This window comes from Rattus rattus, chromosome 5, assembly GCF_011064425.1.
Source record: "Rattus rattus isolate New Zealand chromosome 5, Rrattus_CSIRO_v1, whole genome shotgun sequence".
NCBI classification, from domain to species: Eukaryota; Metazoa; Chordata; class Mammalia; order Rodentia; family Muridae; genus Rattus; species Rattus rattus.
In genome coordinates this window covers 135,021,617-135,040,229 of record NC_046158.1, presented here as the reverse complement: position 1 = coordinate 135,040,229, position 18,613 = coordinate 135,021,617, and the positions used below count along the sequence as shown (strand labels likewise).

Sequence of the window (18,613 nt, the reverse complement as noted above, 5' to 3'; positions counted from 1 at the left end):
GCAGCGACTGACCGGTCATCCACTTGGAGCAACCTCGTAGAATGCTGGAGGTGGGACGTGGGAGAAAATAAGTGGGTGGCCCAGGAAGAGCAGCATCTCCGCTACCTGCCCACCCTCGGCAAAGACTACAATTCCCATAAGGCCTTGGGGCACGTACAGCCCCTGCCACGCGGCTTGCACCTCCGCGTCAGTCCACTGGGGGCGATATAGAGTCCTCCGCCGCCCCGTAGAAATCGACGCGGCTTCGGGACCGCTTGCTTCCTGTTTGTCGGACGAGGAGACATGGCGGCAGCGCCCGCAGCGGCTGGAGCTGGGGCCAGCCGGGGGAGGCGGTCGGCCGCTACCGCGGCGGCGTGGGGCGGCTGGGGAGGTCGGCCGCGACCGGGTAACATCCTGCTGCAGCTGCGGCAGGGCCAGCTCACCGGCCGAGGCCTGGTCCGAGCGGTGCAGGTACGAGGCTGGCCCGGAGGGGCGGGGCGGGGCGGGCCGGGCTGGAGCTGGCTAGGGGCCGGGGAAGAGGCCTTTCCAGGCCGCTGCGGGACCGGCCAGATCCCCCTTGGCTGGCCGCGGCGCTGTCCTGTGTGCCGTCCGGACGCTGTCAGCCACGGTGGGACGAGGGGCAGCGGCCAGCTCGGAGGCCTGCGGGTCTGGGCCGAGTGGGGTCGGACTGCCTGGGGTATTGATGGCGCGTATAATAAGCCCTGGGCCGAGTTTCTAGATCCTCATTTCCCTGCGCCACGTCTGCGTGTCTGGAGGACCTTGGCGAGTTGGCTTCATCTTCTACTGGTCTCGTGTTTGCCCCTTGTAAGCAGGACGGGGTCCTCTTCACTGCAGCACCCCCGCCCCCCCAAACGGTTCCCAAGCCTATCATAAATGTCATCTTCTCAGAGGCCTCAACGTTCCTCCTCCTTTTCTAAAGTAGGCCCCCGTTGTTATTCTATCAGATCACCCAATTCCTTTTCTGTTGCACTATTTTCTTAGCCTGTAATTGCATATTTCTTTGTTGTCTGCCCTTTTCACGCCTTTCTCCCACATTAGGCTGAGCTCCAACGGGTGCAGAAGACTGTTTTACTAACGTAGGGATACATGCTTTGGGGGAGGAACTTTAGTTCAAAGCCCTGTTCTCTTTCTTGCTTCGACAAGTTACCTTTTCAGAGCCGTAGTTTCCTCCTTAGATTCACCCTTTAAGGTTATTGTTAAATTCAGAGGAGATAGTCGTGTCAAGTGTTAGGGTATTTCAGGTGCATGTAAGGGCTGAAGGGTCATCAGTTATTGCTATATTTAATGCCTAGCTTATCTTTACACCAATTGATGTCCTATACATGTGGTGTTGGGGTGTATGTATGTCTGTTGGGGGGGTATAGGACACAACCTTAGAATAAAGCAGGATAGATGACTCCTCTCACTTTTTCTTCATTCTCCCAGGTGGCCCTAGAAAACATTAGCTTAATTTCAAGATAGCTTTGTATATCGTTTTGAGGGATATATAAGGGACCAAACAGTAGTGATGGGAGAGGGACAGGAATTAGGTGAGCAGATGAGGGAATAGGTTTGAGATTTTTCTTAACATACCACTACATATTTAAAGTTAATTTTGATCCATTTGACTATTACCCAATGGACTGAAGAGATAAAGGTGAGATGGTCTGTATTTGTGGAGGGTCACAGATGAAGAGGCACTTTGGGATAGCCATATTTTTCTATAGAAACTGTAGATGAGCGGTCTTTTCTTCATTGCATTCCTCTGCATCTGCCTTAAGAAGATGTGAGAAATACTTGCTCTGTCCTTGAAGCCAAAATACCTCACTGAGTCAAGTATGTCAGGACAGGCAGAAAGGGGACTCACTATCCTTTAAAGATTAGTCAGTGTGCAGGGTGTTGGCTTTTTTGAAAGTGAGTTTACTTTTGAGACAGGCTCTCACCATGTAGGTATGACTGGCCTTGATTAGATGAGGCTAGCCTTGAACTTGTGACAGTCGTTCTGCCTCTGCCCTCTTAGTGCAGGGATTACAGGTATTCTACCACACCCAGCAGTCTTCAATAGTCTGAGCTATATGTTGAATCCATCTCTTAACACAGACGAGGAAACCGAGGTTTACCAAGGTTAGGCAGTGATTCCTAACTTCCTGCAGATGATCACCAGGAGCAGTGAGCCATGGAAGTTCTTGAACATGCTGAGTGAGGCAACTGAGGAGAACGGTTTGCCTCCAGTGCCGGAATGCTAGGGAACTGGACTAGAAGGTTACTACAATATTCTTGGAGCCTTTGGCTGTTCATCGTGGCCCCCATTATTACTCTGTAAATCCCTAAAGCTTGTTTACCTTCTTAGTCTGTGATTGCATATTTCTTTGGTAGTTTTGTAAAGGTGTGAGAGCTATTTCAGAGATTGGATTAGAACTCCTGTCTCCCAAATTCTAGTGATAACGAAGTGGAGACCTTCACATCTCATGGTTGTCTTTCTCAGCAGAGTTCTTCAGTGTTTTTCTTCTATTCTCTCCCTCTCCCGATACGCAGAATAAATTATTTGCTCACCCATATTTTCATAGCACAGTACGCATACTGGTTATGGCATATGGCAGACAGGAAAGTGCCAAGTTTTTAAAAAACTTTGGAGGGGGCGGTGGAGTTGGGAAGAAAACAAATTTATTAAGTGCATTGTGAGGGGCAGCAGGCTGGGCAGTAACAAGAGCACCACCTACCTAAGAATATCTTTTAAATAAAAAATACATATAACAGCTGATCATCACAACTGTTTGAAACTATAGGATCAGTAGTGTTTACAAGTCTCATACTGATGCATACCAGGTCGCTAGAACTTTCTCAGCTTATAAACCTGAAACCGTATCTATCCACTGTGCAACTCTTCAGGCCCCTCCCCAGCTACCCACCCTTCTCCTTTGTCTTGCTGTAAGTACGACCAATGCCCTGAAGGTTTATCTGAGTAATACCATATGGTAGACTTTCCTTGGGAAAGACTGGATTTTGCAGTAAAATGGCCCTGAATTGAATCCTAGTTCCAGCCTTTTTAGCCAGTGCCTCTAAGCTAAATCAGTCTCTTCAAATCTCAGTTTCATTATTTCTAAAATGGTAGTAATGACATTTTTCCCGTAAGGTTGTAATGAGTGTCAGGTGAGACAATAGGTCTAGAAAGGTTAGCCAGTGTGCCAAATACTGGTTATTTGATAGTTACTCTTAGCTAGCAGTCTTTGAGAGTGTCTTATTTTTCTTTGTATCTGCAGAGACTCAAACCATGCCAAGCCCTTGATAGGAAGGTTTTAGGAAAACTATTTGAGTTAGAATATTGTATCCTCAGTCTGTGTCTGTCTGTAGTCACTCTCCAGTAATCCCATAGCCTTTAAGAGTACCAGAGTCAGGTCACCTGTGATTTGAAGCCTGACCTGGTACATACTTGCTTTATTGTCTTTGGGAAAGTTATTTAATATCTCTTTCTTTATCTGTAAAATAAGGATCATCACAGGACCTAACCTCTTAAGATTATGACGAAGAAAACGGAGTTTTTAGGAGCAAACACTGAAAATGGTAGCTGAAGTATAACGAGTGTGCAGAAAGGTTGCCGTTTATTAACGAATGCTCTATTCTGATGGTCTTAAGTGTTTATTTCCACTTCTGACTCTCTTTAGCCCCACACGAGTGGGTATTTCCAGTCACCTGCTCTGCATGTCCATGTGAATAACTAGTGGGCAACTCAAACTTAATATGTAGAGAACAGAATCTGGGTTTCTCTTTCACCAGATCCCACGTACCCTCCATCTTTCCCCTCTCTGTAAGTGGGACACCAGGGTGGCCTAGGATAAGACTGTAGGTCACAGGATTTAGAGTGGGCTAGTCCTGCTTGGGTTTTTATTTGCCTTCTCTTCCCGACCTTTCTCTGACTCTGTCAAGGTAATAATATGCCAGGATACTTTGCAGCTTATTGAGGCCTTCATATTCACCTGTGCATTCGATGCTCAAAGCAAATCGGGTCTTTTAAGTGCTCTGCTTGAAGCTACCAGCTGCTACTCATTGCTGTGGAGTCAAATCTACTTCCTGTATGACGGGGATACATGATTTCTGCAAGGCCAGTGGAGTTGAGGGGAAGATAGACTGGATAAACTGTGCTCTAGGATGGTGCCCTGTACATCCCTTGGCCACCATCCTCAGATAGTCTGGAGCTTGGTTATGGGATCCCTTCTGCTCCCCAAGTGCTGCTATTGCATCCTTTATGGTCACTCTAGGTTTACCAGTCTTTACTTTCTACTTTTTCCTTTAGATCCTCTCTCCCTTCCTTCCCATCCTCCCTCCATTTCTGTGCGTTGCTTGGAATCAAATTTGGGTCCTGGTACATGCTAGGCAAATACTCTCCCACAACCCCCTCCCCTCTTTTTTCTTCTGCAGCTACTGTTTGTTTTAGTCTTTAACTAGGGTTTGAAACATAGTGATTTAAGTAAAAAACTTTTCTTTCCTGGTAAGGGCAGTTTGAGACTGAGGACACCTTGGAAAACAGGTTTTCCCCATATGACACCTGTCAGCTGGTGCCTACAGCTGCTAACTCCAGCATCTGGGAAGCAGAGGCAGGAGAAGTATTGATTACTCAAAGGCCAAGTTGGTCTACATAGTGAGTGAGTTCTAGGCCAGCCAGGATTACATAGAGAGATCCTGACTCAAAAGCCACACCCCTTCTGAGAGGGAAAAAGAGAGGAAGAAAGGAAGACCCTCCTGGATGACTAAAGTCCCAGAAATGTATAAATACTGTTAATTTCACAAACCCTAAGATACACTCCTATCTGTGCTGAAACCACACAAACACCATTGCATAGGACGTGAGTTTTAATGGTGAATGTTTGTTTTCAGACTACCCCAGCACTATATTTAGTCTTATTGATAATCCTTTGAAATGTCTGTGTGCCTGTACTTTGCTATTCTGAGATTATAGCTACCTTATGCCTAGGATTAAACAAAGAAGATACACATTTGCTTTCACAGAAATCTGCTTCTATTTCAAAAGGAAGGCAGTAAAGACAGTCAGTGAAGGTTGTGAGTGTCTGGAGATGTCACATTGACTAAACAGGCTGACAGCTTAGGGAACATGATGTAAGAGGTTATCACTCCTGTAAACTGTCAACCACAAGTGCTTGAAGAGAAAACCCTGTATGACACCTGCCAGTAACTCAGCTGTGACGATGCCTGAATGGTGGCTCTCTCATCACAGGCTCGGCTACTCGCAAGGGAGACAAAGTGGAAGTGATTATTTTTATTGATTATATTTCTGAGACAGATCTCTCCGTGTAGCCCAGCTGGCCCCAGATAGCCTCTAATTAATGGCACACCTCCTACCTCGGCCTCCAAAGTGCTTGGATTAATTATAGCCACAGGCTACCATGCCTGTTGTACTTTAAATATCTAGTAAGCAATGTTTGGTAGTAAAGTTCCTTCTGAAGTCGAGTGTTGGGCTCTCTGGGAATCATGAGGCTATCACAGACCACAGCAGTGCCTGGCCCCACACACTCTGCACTCTACTTCACTTCTCCCAAGGCAGCCATCGTCCATAGTGTAGCTGTGACCATGTAGGAGACGGATCCAAGAAGCCAGAGAGCCAGGGTTTCTAACTAACTTCTTTCTGAAGCTGTTTCTTGACTTTCCAGTGTTATGATATCTATTTTCCTCCTCGTGGAAAAGATTAGCATCTGTATGTCACTTGTCTCTACCATTCTCCCAGTATATCAGTTCTGGATGTTGGTATCAAGTAGTTACATTCTGCTGTTGATGTAATTACTGTTTATGTAGAGCCATGTATGTCTAACAGTTACTGCCTTAGTATATTTTTCCTTGATATTAAAAGTAGTCCTTTGTTGTCTTTAATTGATGTACAGATGCATACATAGTAAAATTCACTTTCCTTCTGTTCTTGCTGGAGATGAAACTGAGGCCTCGCATGTGCTGAACATGTGTTATATCATTGAGAAACATTTTCAGTGTTTGATTCTATGGGGCTTGACAGATGTTTGTAGCCATGTGCTCACTACTGAAGTTAGACTTTAGGAAGTCTCCTTCCTTATAGACATCAGCTTATTTCCATGGTCATTCCTCTCTCCTACCTCTAACTTCTGGAACGACACTGCATCTGCTGGTCACTGTACATGTTGGTCACTGGGAAGCAGCCGGAGGGAGGCTTTAGGAGTGTAGTACTCCATGGAGAGGACGGCCTGGCAGACGGAGGAGTCCATGATGGGGGGAGCACAGGACTGCATGCAGATTGCTTTGGCTGGAACCAACCCTGGTGTTACCTTCCAGAGCTGTCCCCAGCCTCCACTTGTGCTATCTAGGTCAAAGTCCCAAAGGCTCCATAATCTTCCAGAAGAGTACAGCTGGCCAGGGACCAAATGCTCAGACACAGGCATGTTGGACATTTTATATTCAGCGAGGATACCGCATAAAGACGTGTCATACCACGTGGAGCCTTCTGGTCTTTCCCTGGCAGAAACCGAGTTCTTTGACATGTGCTCTGCTTTCTCTGTACGCATAGTCAACCCCAGTTCTACAACTGGGTGCTTTGCTTGGCTTGGTAAGTTTTCCAGCCTCCTCTTTGCTGGATTCTTGAAACTTCCCTTCATCGAATTCAGGGCATCGTACTCTGTCTTTTACGGACTTTGCTGTGTTTTAGACCTTGTTTCTTAAATCTGTATCTGCCTTTCCTGGGAACACACTCTGAAGTAGACTTCAGGAAAGAGCATACAAATGCTAATTTTTTTTCATGTTTACATGTTCAAAAATATCTTTTATTCTGGTACTTGTAATTTGGTCTCATTCTGAGTTGTAAGTTACTTTTTTAATATTGTAAACAATGATGTTCCACCTTTGAGCAAATACATTCTTTTTTTTTTTTTTTTTTTTTGGAGCTGAGGACCCGAACCCAGGGCCTTGCACTTGCTAGGCAAGCTCTACCACTGAGCTAAATCCCCAACCCCACAAATACATTCTTTTAAGCCACGTTTTGTTTTTAGACTCACTTCTGAAGGTGGTGAAGCTACCCTCTGTCCATCTTTGTTTTGGTCTGTTACTCTATCAATGGACGACAATTAGGTCATTCTATTTTTGAGAAATAAAATGGATCCTTCTAGGTTGGGGACTATTATGGATAATGGTGACATGGACACTTGATCATGTGTTTTGTATGTATTTGTACCACCTGGACGGTATATTTAGGGTTTTTGGGTTTTTTCCCCCCTTAGGTGTTTAATGGTATAATACATATAGGTTTAATTTATGGTGAGTTAATGAAGTAAGCTCCCTTTCAGAAGTTTATTGGCAAATTTTGGACACCCCCTTTTGTGAATTGCCTATTTAAATATTTTGTATAGTTTTGTTATTATTAATTTCCTTTCAGAAATTACGTGTATGAGTGTTTTACCTGTATGAACGCCTCTGTGTACCATGTGCATACCTGGTGTCTGAGGATCTTTGAAGAGGGCACTGGATTCCTTGTAATTGACACTACAGGTTATTGTGAGCCACCATGTGGGTGGTGGGAATTGAACCTGAGTCCTCTGAAAGGTCACCAATGCTTTTAACCACTGAGCCATCTCTCCAGGCCCTGTTTTCATCTTCACTTAAGTAGAAGTCTTTGGCTTTTTTTTTTTTTTTTTTTTAAAAATAGGGTCTCACTATTCTTGGCTAGCCTAGAATTCTGTATGTAAACCAGGCTAGCCCAAACTCACAGAGCTCCATCTTCCTCTGTCTCCCGAGTACTGGGATTAAAGGCATGCACCACCACATCCAGCTGAGTATATGCACCTATTGAAGAGATGTCTTGTAGGTATTTTCTCTCATTCTGTGGTTCCTTTGTAATCTATAAAGATCTTTTGATGAGCCAGTCGTAGAAAGGACAGAGGCAGAAAGATCTTTGAGTTCAAGGTCAGCTGGTCTCCATAGTTCGTGAGACCCTCATCTCAAAAAACAACAAAAAGATCTGTTGGTAAAGATAAAGGCTTAGTTTTATTATGGTTCACTCTATTAAGTAATTTTCCTGTTTAAGAATTTCTGCCTGCCTGTGCTCAAGGGCTTGAAGGTTCAGAATATCTTCTGAAGTGTATGGATTTGCTTTGTCATTTAGCTGTGCCTCTCACCAAGACTGGCCTATTTATGTTCATGAGGTGCTTCTCTCTGGACATATTCTTTATTTATGTTCATGCTTCTCTCTGGACATGTTCTTTATTTACTTACTTGTGAGACAGATGTTGCCACGCAGCCAGTGCCAGCCTTGAACTCATGGCGGTCCTCTGGCGTCAGGCGTTTGGGCACTAGGATTACCAGTTTGTGTCATCAGCCTGGCTCTCTGGGAGTGCCTTTTGCTTTGAGTTTCTTGTTGATGACAGGTCCACCACTTTCTTCTGGTGTGTGCTTTTACATCACATTATTTCCCAGTCTGTTATGTTCAGGCTTTCTAAAATGTTTCTCTGGTAGGCAGCATAATATACTTACTTTGTTTTTAAATTTTACTGTATTAACTGACATTTGGGGGTTTAGATATATTTATTTAATATGATACTTGCTTTTCAAATGTCATATTGGTTCTGTGTTCCTTATTGGGCTTCCTTAATACTATTTGTGAGTGTATGTGTGAACATGCACATACATGTATGTGTTTGTGGGGGTGAGTGCAGGTACGTGCAATGGTGTGCATGTGTAAGTCAGGAGACAGCCTTAGGTGTCCATCTTCTGATGCCTTCTTTCCTTCTTGTTCCAAGCATAGACTCTCATTGGCTTGACCTTCACCACACAGCCAGGCTAGGTGGCCTGCAGGCTTCTAGGGAAGCTCTTATCCCTCTCCCGTTGCTGGGGTTACAAGTGGATTCCACCGTGCCTGGCTTTTTAAATATGAGTCAGTTCTGGGGATCTAAACTCAGATCCTCACACTTGCAAGACAAGTGCTTTAGAGACTGAGCCATCTCCCCAGTCCTTGATGTTTCTTTTAAATTATAATTTTATTGAGACTTAAAACAAAAGAACCAAATTTACTCATGCTTGTAATCCCAGTACTTGGTAAGGGAAGTAGGGGAATCAGGAGTTTGAGGCTGGCCTGGACTTCATTCAATACTGTCTCAAAAACCAAAGTGAAATTACCAATTGTGGGCTGGAGAGATGCTCTTCCAGAGGTCCTGAGTTCAATTCCCAGCAACCACATGGTGGCTCACATCCATCTGTAATGGTATGGCTGAAGATAGCAACAGTGTACTCACATAAATAGATACATAAAGAAAGGAAGGAAGAAAAAAAAGAAATTTGTTTGTAGCTGTTCATTGTTGTTTGTTTTGCAAATTATGGCACTGGAGAGATGGCTTGGTGTTAAGGGCATTTGATGTTCAGGAGATGGGTTCAGTTCCTAATAACCATGTGGCAGTTTACAACCATCTGTACATAGCTCCAGTTCTAGGGGATTCAGAGCCTTCTACAGACCTCTGCAGGCAGGCAGACACAAATGTGATGTACATACATGCAGGAAAACACCCATGCACATACAAATAAAATAATAAGTAAAAAAAAATCCATTTAGAAAATTATGCAGCTGTCACCAAAATGGTTTTAGGGCTTTTCTGTCACTTCACGGGTTCGCTTGCATACATTATTTAGTCTTCATAGCAGCTTTGTTAAAGTGTCGACTTAACGCACACCCCATTTGTAAGTCAGTAATCAGTGGCTGCTGTATAAAGCTATAGTTACAGAAAATCAGTGTTTTGGAACATTTCCTCACAAAACAAACAAACAAAATGAAAACAAGAACAAAAGAACTCGATTATGGCCTGGAGGGAGCACAGCACGCTCTTAATCTCAGAACTTGGACAGTAAAAGCTGGAAGGTCCGGCTGGAAGGTTCAGGGCCATCCTCAGCTACATAGAGAGTTTGTGGTCAGGATAGGTTACAGGCTAAATTGAAACCCAGACCAACCCTGTTCCTGTAGCAGCTACTCTCCAGTACTGTCTCTGGCCCTTGGCAGCAGCTAGTCTTACTTATTTTTTATCTCTTTGGATTGGCTCATTCTGAATATTTTTGTAACAGGATCAAACAATATATATGGTCTTTTGTGTCCGATTTCTTTCATGTAGCATAAACTTCAAGATTTATTTGTTATATGTATCACTTCTTGCCGAATAATATTCCATTAAATGGATGCCCTCTATATTGTCTGTTTACCAGTTAGGTGCACAGTTTCTACTTTTGCTTACTAAGATAAATGCTGTCGTAAGATATTGTGTGCAACACTTTTCTGGACATTTGTCTAGGAAGAAAATTGCTGGGTCATATAATTCTGGGGTGTGTGTGTATGTGTGTGTGTGTGTGTGTGTGTGTGTGTGTGTGTGTGTGTGTGTGTGTGTGTGTGTGTGTGTGTGTGTGTGTGTGTCTGTGTTAGGGACCTATCCCAGGGCCTTGTAACCGGCAAGTTGCACCACTTAGGTTTTAAAACAGAGACTTGCTAAGAGGCTCATGTAGGCCCTTAAATCTGCATGACCCTCCTGCCTCTCTACCTTTCAAAGTTAGAGTCACACTGTTCTTCCTGGCTGCAAGTTGAATTTTTCAGTACTTGCTAAACTGTGGCTGTGCTAGTTTTTATTTCTACCTGGAGTGAAAGAGAGTTCCAGTTTCCCCAGACTTTCCCAAACACTTCTTTTATTTATTTATTTATTTATTTATTTATTTATTTATTTTTCTTTTCTTTTCTTTCCTTTCCTTTCCTTTTCTTTCCTTTTCTTTTCTTCTCTTTTCTTTTTTTTTTTGGAGCTGGGGACCGAACCCAGGGCCTTGCACTTGCTAGGCAAGCACTCTACCACTGAGCTAAATCCCCAACCCCTTCTTTTATTTATTTTATTTTTTATTTTACTTTTTCCAAGACAGGGTTTCTTTGTGTAACAGTCCTGGCTGTCCAGGAACTCACTTTGTAAACCAAGCTGTTCTCAAATTCACAGAGGTCCCTGTCTCCCAAGTGCTGGGAATAAAGGTGTGCACCACACTCAGCTTCCCAAATACTTCCTTCTGTCTCTGTGGTTATGGTCCTGGCTGGCGTGCCATAGCTCGTTGTGGATTTGATTGCTTCTCCTCTGAAGACACTGGCACTGATGGTTTGTCATGCATTTCCTGGTCATCTGTCTATTACCTTTGGAGAAATACCTGTTTAGAGACTTTGCCCACTTTTATTTGTACATTTTCTGTAATAGATGGTTTTGTCAACATATTCTTTTCTCTTTCTGTATCTATTGATTGTACCATTCAAAGAATGGTCCATTTAATTTCATAAAATTTTAGTCATAGAGTTGTTAACAGAATTACTTTATTGTTAATGTCCCTGGGATAATGACCCTCCATGTATTTCTGGCATTGGTAATTTGTATCCTTTTTCTTGATTAGCCTGGCTAGAGTTTATTGATTCTATTTTTATTTATAGATCCAATTTTTACTTAAATATTTTCTCTATAGATTTCCTGTTTTTTAATCTAATCTTTCCTTTTTTTCTCCTTTCTTTTTGCTTTTCGGGGGAGGTCCTTTTGAGACCAGGCTTTGTTCAGTCAGCCCCAGGGCTGGTGCCAAACTCGGGTGTGCTTTTACCTCAGCCAGCAAGTGCCTGAGGTTACAGGTCTGAGCTGCCATAGTCAGCTTGACTCCTCTGTTTCTTCTCGCGTCATTTCTTTCTTTCCTCTGCTTGCTTTAGACTTAAGTTGTTCTTCCTTCTCTGATGTGCTAAGGTAGAAGCTTAGGCTATGGGCCAGAGCTGTCTCTTCTTTCCTAACACGTGCTTTTAGTACAGATTTGGCCACATCTTACAGACTTTGATAATTTATCTTTCATTTAGCTCAAAGTATTTTTACATTTCTCTTGAGGCATATTTGACTCAGTTATTTAGAATAGTTGTCTCATCTCCAAATATCTTTGACTGTTTATTGTCCGTTAGTTCTAGACACCTTATGTGGTGGTTTGAGAACACACTTGATACAGTTGCTACTCTTGTCTGCATTTATGTTATGCCAAATTTATTCCCGTGCCATAAGTTTTTGTTTCTTCAGTTTCTTCTGGGATATCTTTTTCTTCTGTGCATCCTCCTCTTCTGGCTTCGGAACAATCTGTTCCTTCTCAGTGAGGATCATCTCACTGTGGCAGGGGGAGCTCATGGATGGGTTAATCCGGCCATGAGCTCTTTAGGTTCGTCAGCGCCATCTTAGGTGCCTGTTCACCTGGGTGTGTTCAGTGACAGACAGTCTACATCTAACCCTAAGTTCAGCATTACTTCTTAAGCGCATTTTTAAGCATGTGCAGCAAAAATTCAGCACTCTTTTTTGGCTGCTGTCCCTGTGTCTAGCCCCACTGTTTTGCTGGGGCGCACCTACTGACACCACCATTATACCACCAGAATGGCACACATTGTTTCTTTAAAGTGACGCCCTTCAGATATGTGGTGGCTTTGCTGGTATACATACCCGTGATGGCCTGGGCACTTTCCCAGGTATTCTTAAAGTAAACATGAAGGCTGGAACCTCTTAATTTGTGTGATTTTTGTGGGGTTTTCTGGGTCAAGAGAGTAGGGAACCATCTTCACAGCTTACCTCTGCCCGCTTACAGGAAGAACCAGCTGCTACTTTTGAAACTTGCCAAGGTGTGCTTTGTGGCCAAGGATGTGGTCTGTCTTTGGTGACTGACTGTTCATGTGACTTTGAGAATGGTGTGTGTTCCTCTGTTGTTGGATTACAGACGCTGCAGAAGTCAGACCTAGATAATTGATGGTGGCACTCATGCCAACCTTGTCCTTACTGATTTTCCTGTCTGGTTGAGTATTCATGAAGTTCAAAAAATTCATCAGTTTCTCTTGGTAGTTCTTCAAGGTTTTGCTTCCTGTATTTTGATAGGATACTGTCCGGTACACATGTTAAGAACTACCATGTCATCTTGGAGAATTGACCCCTTAGCATTCTGTCACAGCTGTCTTTATTCCTAACAATTCTCCCTTTTCTGAACTCTGTGTTGTTTGAAACTTCATACAACTCTTTAAGCTTTCCTTTAGTGTTAGCATGATTTCTTTTTCTCTATGCATTTTATTTTATTGTTTTTTAAAGATCTATCTTATGTGATGAGTGTTTTGCTTGCACATATATATGTGTACTGCATGCATGCATGGTGCCCATGGAAGTCAGAAGAAGGCATCAGATCCTCTGGAACTGTAGTTACAGATGGTTGTGATCTGCCTTCTCTGGGAACCAAAGTTAGGTCCTCTAGAAGATCAGTGAGTGTTTCGCCATTGGGCTTCTCTCTACACGGCTGGTTGTTGTTGATATTGTTATTTTGAGATAGGGTCTCATGTGAGTGTTTGTATAAGTCTGTGATGGGTATGTACATAGGAAGCAGTTACCAAAGGAGCCCAGAGCAGTAGAATCCGCCTGGAAGTAGAGTTACTGGTGGTTGTAAACTGCCTGATGTTGGTGCTGGGAATTGAACTTGGGTCTTTTGCAAGAGTGGTACAGGCACCTAACCATGAGCCATCTCTTGTTACGAAAGGGGTTTTCTTGGATAACATATAGTTGACTTTTTCCCTCTTATTCCACTGACAGGTTTTGTGTGTGTGTATGTGTGTGTGTGTGTGTGTGTGTGTGTGTGTGTGTGTGACTATATTTCACTCATAGACTTTTAATCGATACTGTTTGTAATTATGTCTAACTGGTAGCTGTCATTGGTGTGTCTGACCATGCATAGACTTGTACAGTGTTGGTGACATAAGAGGTAGATTCTACCACACATAAGCACGTAAGCTGCACTGGATTTGTTTTTTTAACCTTCCATTTTTCTCTGCTTCTGTGGATTAATTGAGCATTATATGATTGCGTTGACTCCTCATTTAGTGTGTTATCTATGCTTCTGTGTGTGTATGTGTGGTTTATGTATGTTTGTAGATGTTGTGTTCTCATGTGTGTGCATGAATGTGTGGAGACCAAAGTTTGATCTCCAGTCTGCCTGTTTTGACACTTTTCACTTGGTTGGTTGGTTTGTTTGTTTTCTCTCGCCTTGGTGCTTGTCTGTTGAGCTTGTCTGGGGCACTGAGCTCCAGTGCTGGGGTTGTAACTGTATCCTGCCGCACCTGGCTTTCAGTGGATGCTGGGATCTGAACTCAGGTCTTTGTGCTTGTGGTGACAGACAATTTACCGAGAGAGCCATGTTCCCAGCCCCCAATCATATTTATTTTGAAGTCATTTTTAGCTGGGTGTGTGCTTATATCTGTAATCCCAGCATTCCAGAGGCTGAGGCAGAAGATTGCTGCTAGTTTGAGGCTAACGTAGGCTTCAAAGGGGGTGTGTGTATGATGTTATATAGTGGTTTGTTTGTATTGGTTGTCCTGGAGTTTGGAGCATTCCTAACAGTCAGGCAGTGTTAGTTTTTGGGTAGAACAAGCATCCCAGTCCCCTCTCATTTATGATACTGCTGCCGTTCGGGTCATTCTCCAGGTGCTACGATCACCTGATACTGTTGTTATTTGCATTTTGGATTGATTTAGATTTTAAAAAGTTAATTTGCATCTGTTTGTTTCATCAGCCCTCTTTGTGTATAGTGTACAGACTACACATTACAAGAAACAGGTAGCTACAGAGATTCTCACCAGTATCAGTTTCCTTGTCTCTAAAGAGCTACCCCTCATATTTCTGATAGGAGAGGTCAAGTTTTGTCTGAGAAAATTTATATTTTCCATTACTTTCAAAAAATAGCATCACTGAATTCAGTAGTTATGTTTTTTTTTTTTTAAACCCCCTTTTCTGTGCTTTAATTTTTTTTTTTTTTTCTGTTTTTGCTGTGTGGCTTCAGACAGTATACCTAATAACAGTTTTTCTCTTCTGGGGTGTGTGTGTGTGTGTGCAAGCACACATGCCAGTGTGAGTGTGTGTGTATGTCTGTATATTTGCAGGTGCAATTGCACAAATGTGTGTTTGTAGATGACAGGACAGCCTCAGGTATTGCCCTCGTTTTTTGGGGACAGGGTCTCTCACTGACCTGGAACTCCATGAGTAGACCAGTCTGGCCAACCAGTCAGCCCAGGGAATTCTCCTGTCTCCAGCCCTGCAGCTCTGGGTTTGCAAGTGTGCCTACCACATTGGCTTTTTTAATTTTTGTTTTTTTAAGTAGGTTCTGGAGGTTGAACGTGTATCCTCATACTTGCAAGCACTTTTTTTGTTTAGAGATATTCACTTGGGCTAGTAATATTTGTTGAGGAAATTGTTCTATGGTTTGACAGTCTTGTCAAAAAACAAAACAAAACAGTTAACCTTGGCATGTGGTGGATGGCACCTGTTTTTAAATCTCAGCACTCAGGAGGCAGAGGTTGGCAGATCTATGTAAATTTGAGGTCGAACTGTTCTCCTTAGTGAGTTCAGGTCAGTCAGGACTACACAGTTAGACTGTCTCACAGCCTAACAAAGACAGACAAATCCCTCACAAACAAGCAAAGCAAACACTGCGTAACCATCGGGGAGTGTCAGTGTCATTGCTGTTCCACCAGTGTGGTCTTTTTTTATACCCAGTCTGTTAATCCAGTCCTGACTGGTGTTGCCTTGTGATGAATTTACAAGTCAGCCATTCAGGATTTTGGTTCTTCCCACCTCAAGACGGTTTTGACTGTCCTGGTCCCTGGCATGCCCACATGAGAGTTAGTAGTAAATTATTGATTTTTACAATGAAGACAACTGGACCTTGATAGGAATGACATCAAATCAGCAGCAGCGGACTATTGTTTTAGTAATAATAAGCAGTATGGAAGATATTGTTCGAGTCAGTAAAATCACCTCCTTGAACATGGAATGTTTTCCCATGGTTTTTGTTCTTCTTGTTTTGTTTTGTTTTTTGTTTTTTGGACAAGTTCTCACTGCCTGACTTTGGAGTTGAGATCCTCCTGCCTTGGTGTTCTGAACATCCTTTAATATCTTTTGACAGTGTTTAGTTTAACAGTGCTTAGGTTTTTTTAAGTCTTGCACTAATGCTGTTAAATATCTCTGTTTTGTTTTGTTTTGTTTTGTTTTGTTTTGTTTTGTTTTGTTTTGCTTTTGAGACAGGATTTCTCTGTGTAACAGAGCCCTGACTGTCCTGGAACTCACTTTTTAGACCAGGCTGGCCTTGAGTGCTAAGATAAAAGTCATGTGCCACCATACTGGGCAAACATCTTATTTTTAATGCTACTCTAAGTGTGGTTCATAAGCAGGATTATGTTATCTACAGTGTTCCCATAGTCCCAGTTCAAGTCTCTCATTACTTTTCCCAGTGTTCACATTTACGTTTCTAGTACACCGTTAAGTGCAGTTGGTAAGGATGGGCAACTTTAGGTCTTTTCTTGTCTTAGGAGGAAAGTATTCATCTTTACTAGTTAGCATGATGTTAGCATGTAAACACCTTTAGCTGACTGAATGTTCTGTTCTGCTTCAAGTGTGTGCAGAGTGTTAATCATGAAAGCATGTTTGGCTGTTGCCATTTTTCTCCTGTGCCTTTGACATACCCTGAGGTGACCTGTAGGCTGTTGGTTTTCTGTATGTAACAGTTAGTGTGTTGACTTATTTCTGCTCACTTTTGCTGTATGTGTTGCTAGGTTTTTGCATCTATATTGGTAAGAGAGGCTGACTGCAGTTTTCTTGTGGTATATTTGTCTAGGTTGGTTACCAGACTACTGGCCTCCCCTATTTTGAGGAATCTGGGTGTTTGTGTTAATTCTTCTTTAAATGTTTGGTATGATGTGAAGCCTTTGGTCTGGATCTCGGCTTTTTTCTGGAGGTCTTAGTTGTTGCTGTGTGAATCATCGCTAATTCAGGTCTTACAGGTCTGCCTGCTGCTGCCCGTTTCACAGCCCGTGTTCTCCTGGTCATTTCCTTTAGCTTATCTAGACTGTTGACATATGGTCATTTTCAGTACTTTGCTAGTCTCTCCTGCTCTGGTCATTGGTAGTAAGATTCTCTCATTCATTCCTGAGTTTAATAATCTTAGCCAGTTGTTAGAAGCTGTAGTTACATTTATCTGTTAATTGACCTTTCCACAAAATCTTGAAATAAAAGGTATTATCAATGTTTGTGTAGTTTTCTGCTTTTAATTTCTTTTATTTCTGTTGCCCTGTTTTATTTCGTTGTGCTTATTTCCCCTAGTTTCTCATGGTAGATTATTAGCTTGTGATTCCCCATTTGTAATACTGTTTAGTGCACAGATACTCTGCAAGAATGGCTTCTGCAGGGCCTCAAGCTATAGGTTTGCTTCTTGCTTTGCTTAAGGAAAAGAAAGAAAGAAGTTCTTGCCTTTTTTTAGCTTGATTTTTGAGCTTAAACAATATACCATTGCTGCTGTCCAGACATTTTTGTTGTAAGAAGTAGTATTTTCCTGTGTTTCACCCTAAGAAAAAGCATTCTTCGGAGCACTTTCTGTTTCCCCCTCATGCCATGATCTAAGACGCAGGTGTAGACAGAATTATGAGACTTGTTCATTATCATGGGGCATGTGTATTCAGATAAACCCAACGTTATTAAAGGTTTGTTTGCTCCATACAAACTGTAACAAGAAGCTTTTGATTTGATTGATCCACAGAAGTTTTATATCTGGTGCTTGCAATGGTGAAATGTTTGTGAATCTTTATAATCTGCTCATGTTCTGTCATTGTGCTGTTGAGTGTGTGTGGGTGTGTGGGTGTGCGTGCGCGCGCACTCATGTGTGTGCGCACGCGTGTGTGTCTGTGTGTATGTCTCTGTGTGTGCGTCTGTGTGTGTCTGTGTGTCTGTATGTCTGTGTGTGTCTCTGTGTCTCTGTGTGTGTGTGTCCGTGTATGTGTCTGTCTGTCTATATGTCTGTGTGTGTCTGTGTGTCTGTGTGTTTGTGTGTCTGTGTGTTTGTGTGTGTCTCTGTGTGTGTGTCCTGTGTGTGTGTCTCTGTGTCTGTGTGTGTGTGTCTGTGTGTGCATCTGTCTGTCTGTATGTCTGTGTGTGTGTGTGTCTTCGTGTATGTGTTTCTGTGTGTTTTCTCATTTGGTATCTGCTCTGGAGTAGTCGTGGTCCAGAAAAGGGAAGGGGCAGATGAACTGGGAACTGTGTGATAAATGAAGGCCCTAAGGCCTTAGGAAGGAGAGAAAGGAAAGCCAACTAAAGTTTCCAGCTATTGGCCTGTATTTTAAGAACAAAGTTTTATTTATTTGTGTCATGTGAGTGCTGACCACCCGTGTAGGTGCAGGCAGAGACTGGAAGGAGGTTAGGTCCTTGGAACTGGAGTTACTTGTGGTTGTGCACTGCCCAGCATGTGTGCTGGGAACCACATGTGGGTCCTCTGTGAAAATAGAAAATGCTCTTAACCACTGAGCCATCTCTCATCCCCTGCTTTTATCAATCCACCCACTCCTCCTTCCTTCCCTCCCTCTATCTATCCATTCTGTCTGTCCATCTGTCCTTCCATCCATCCGTCCATCCATCCACCCATCCATTTATTGCTTTGTTTTGAGGCAGGGTCTTTATAGTCCAAGCTGACCTAGAACTCACTATGTAGTTCAGGATTTTTAAAAGTTCTTTTATAAACAGCAGCTCACAACTGTGTTTGTAACTCTAGTTCTAGGAGATCTGGAACCCTCTTTTGGCCT

The 18,613-nt window shown here is 42.9% G+C and overlaps 1 protein-coding gene and 1 pseudogene across 1 annotated transcript in view; one reads left to right on the top strand and one right to left on the bottom strand.

The window, feature by feature from the left end:
• Positions 1–232: 232 nt before the first annotated feature.
• Trpc4ap (transient receptor potential cation channel subfamily C member 4 associated protein) overlaps positions 233–18,613 on the top strand; it is a 71,011-nt gene continuing 52,630 nt past the window's right edge. The window contains exon 1 of the mRNA XM_032904545.1: positions 233–450. Coding sequence (XP_032760436.1) covers positions 283–450 — 168 coding nt within the window. The 5' untranslated portion in view covers positions 233–282. The remainder of the gene's footprint in view (positions 451–18,613) is intronic.
• LOC116902187 lies at positions 12,018–12,495 on the bottom strand (annotated as a pseudogene).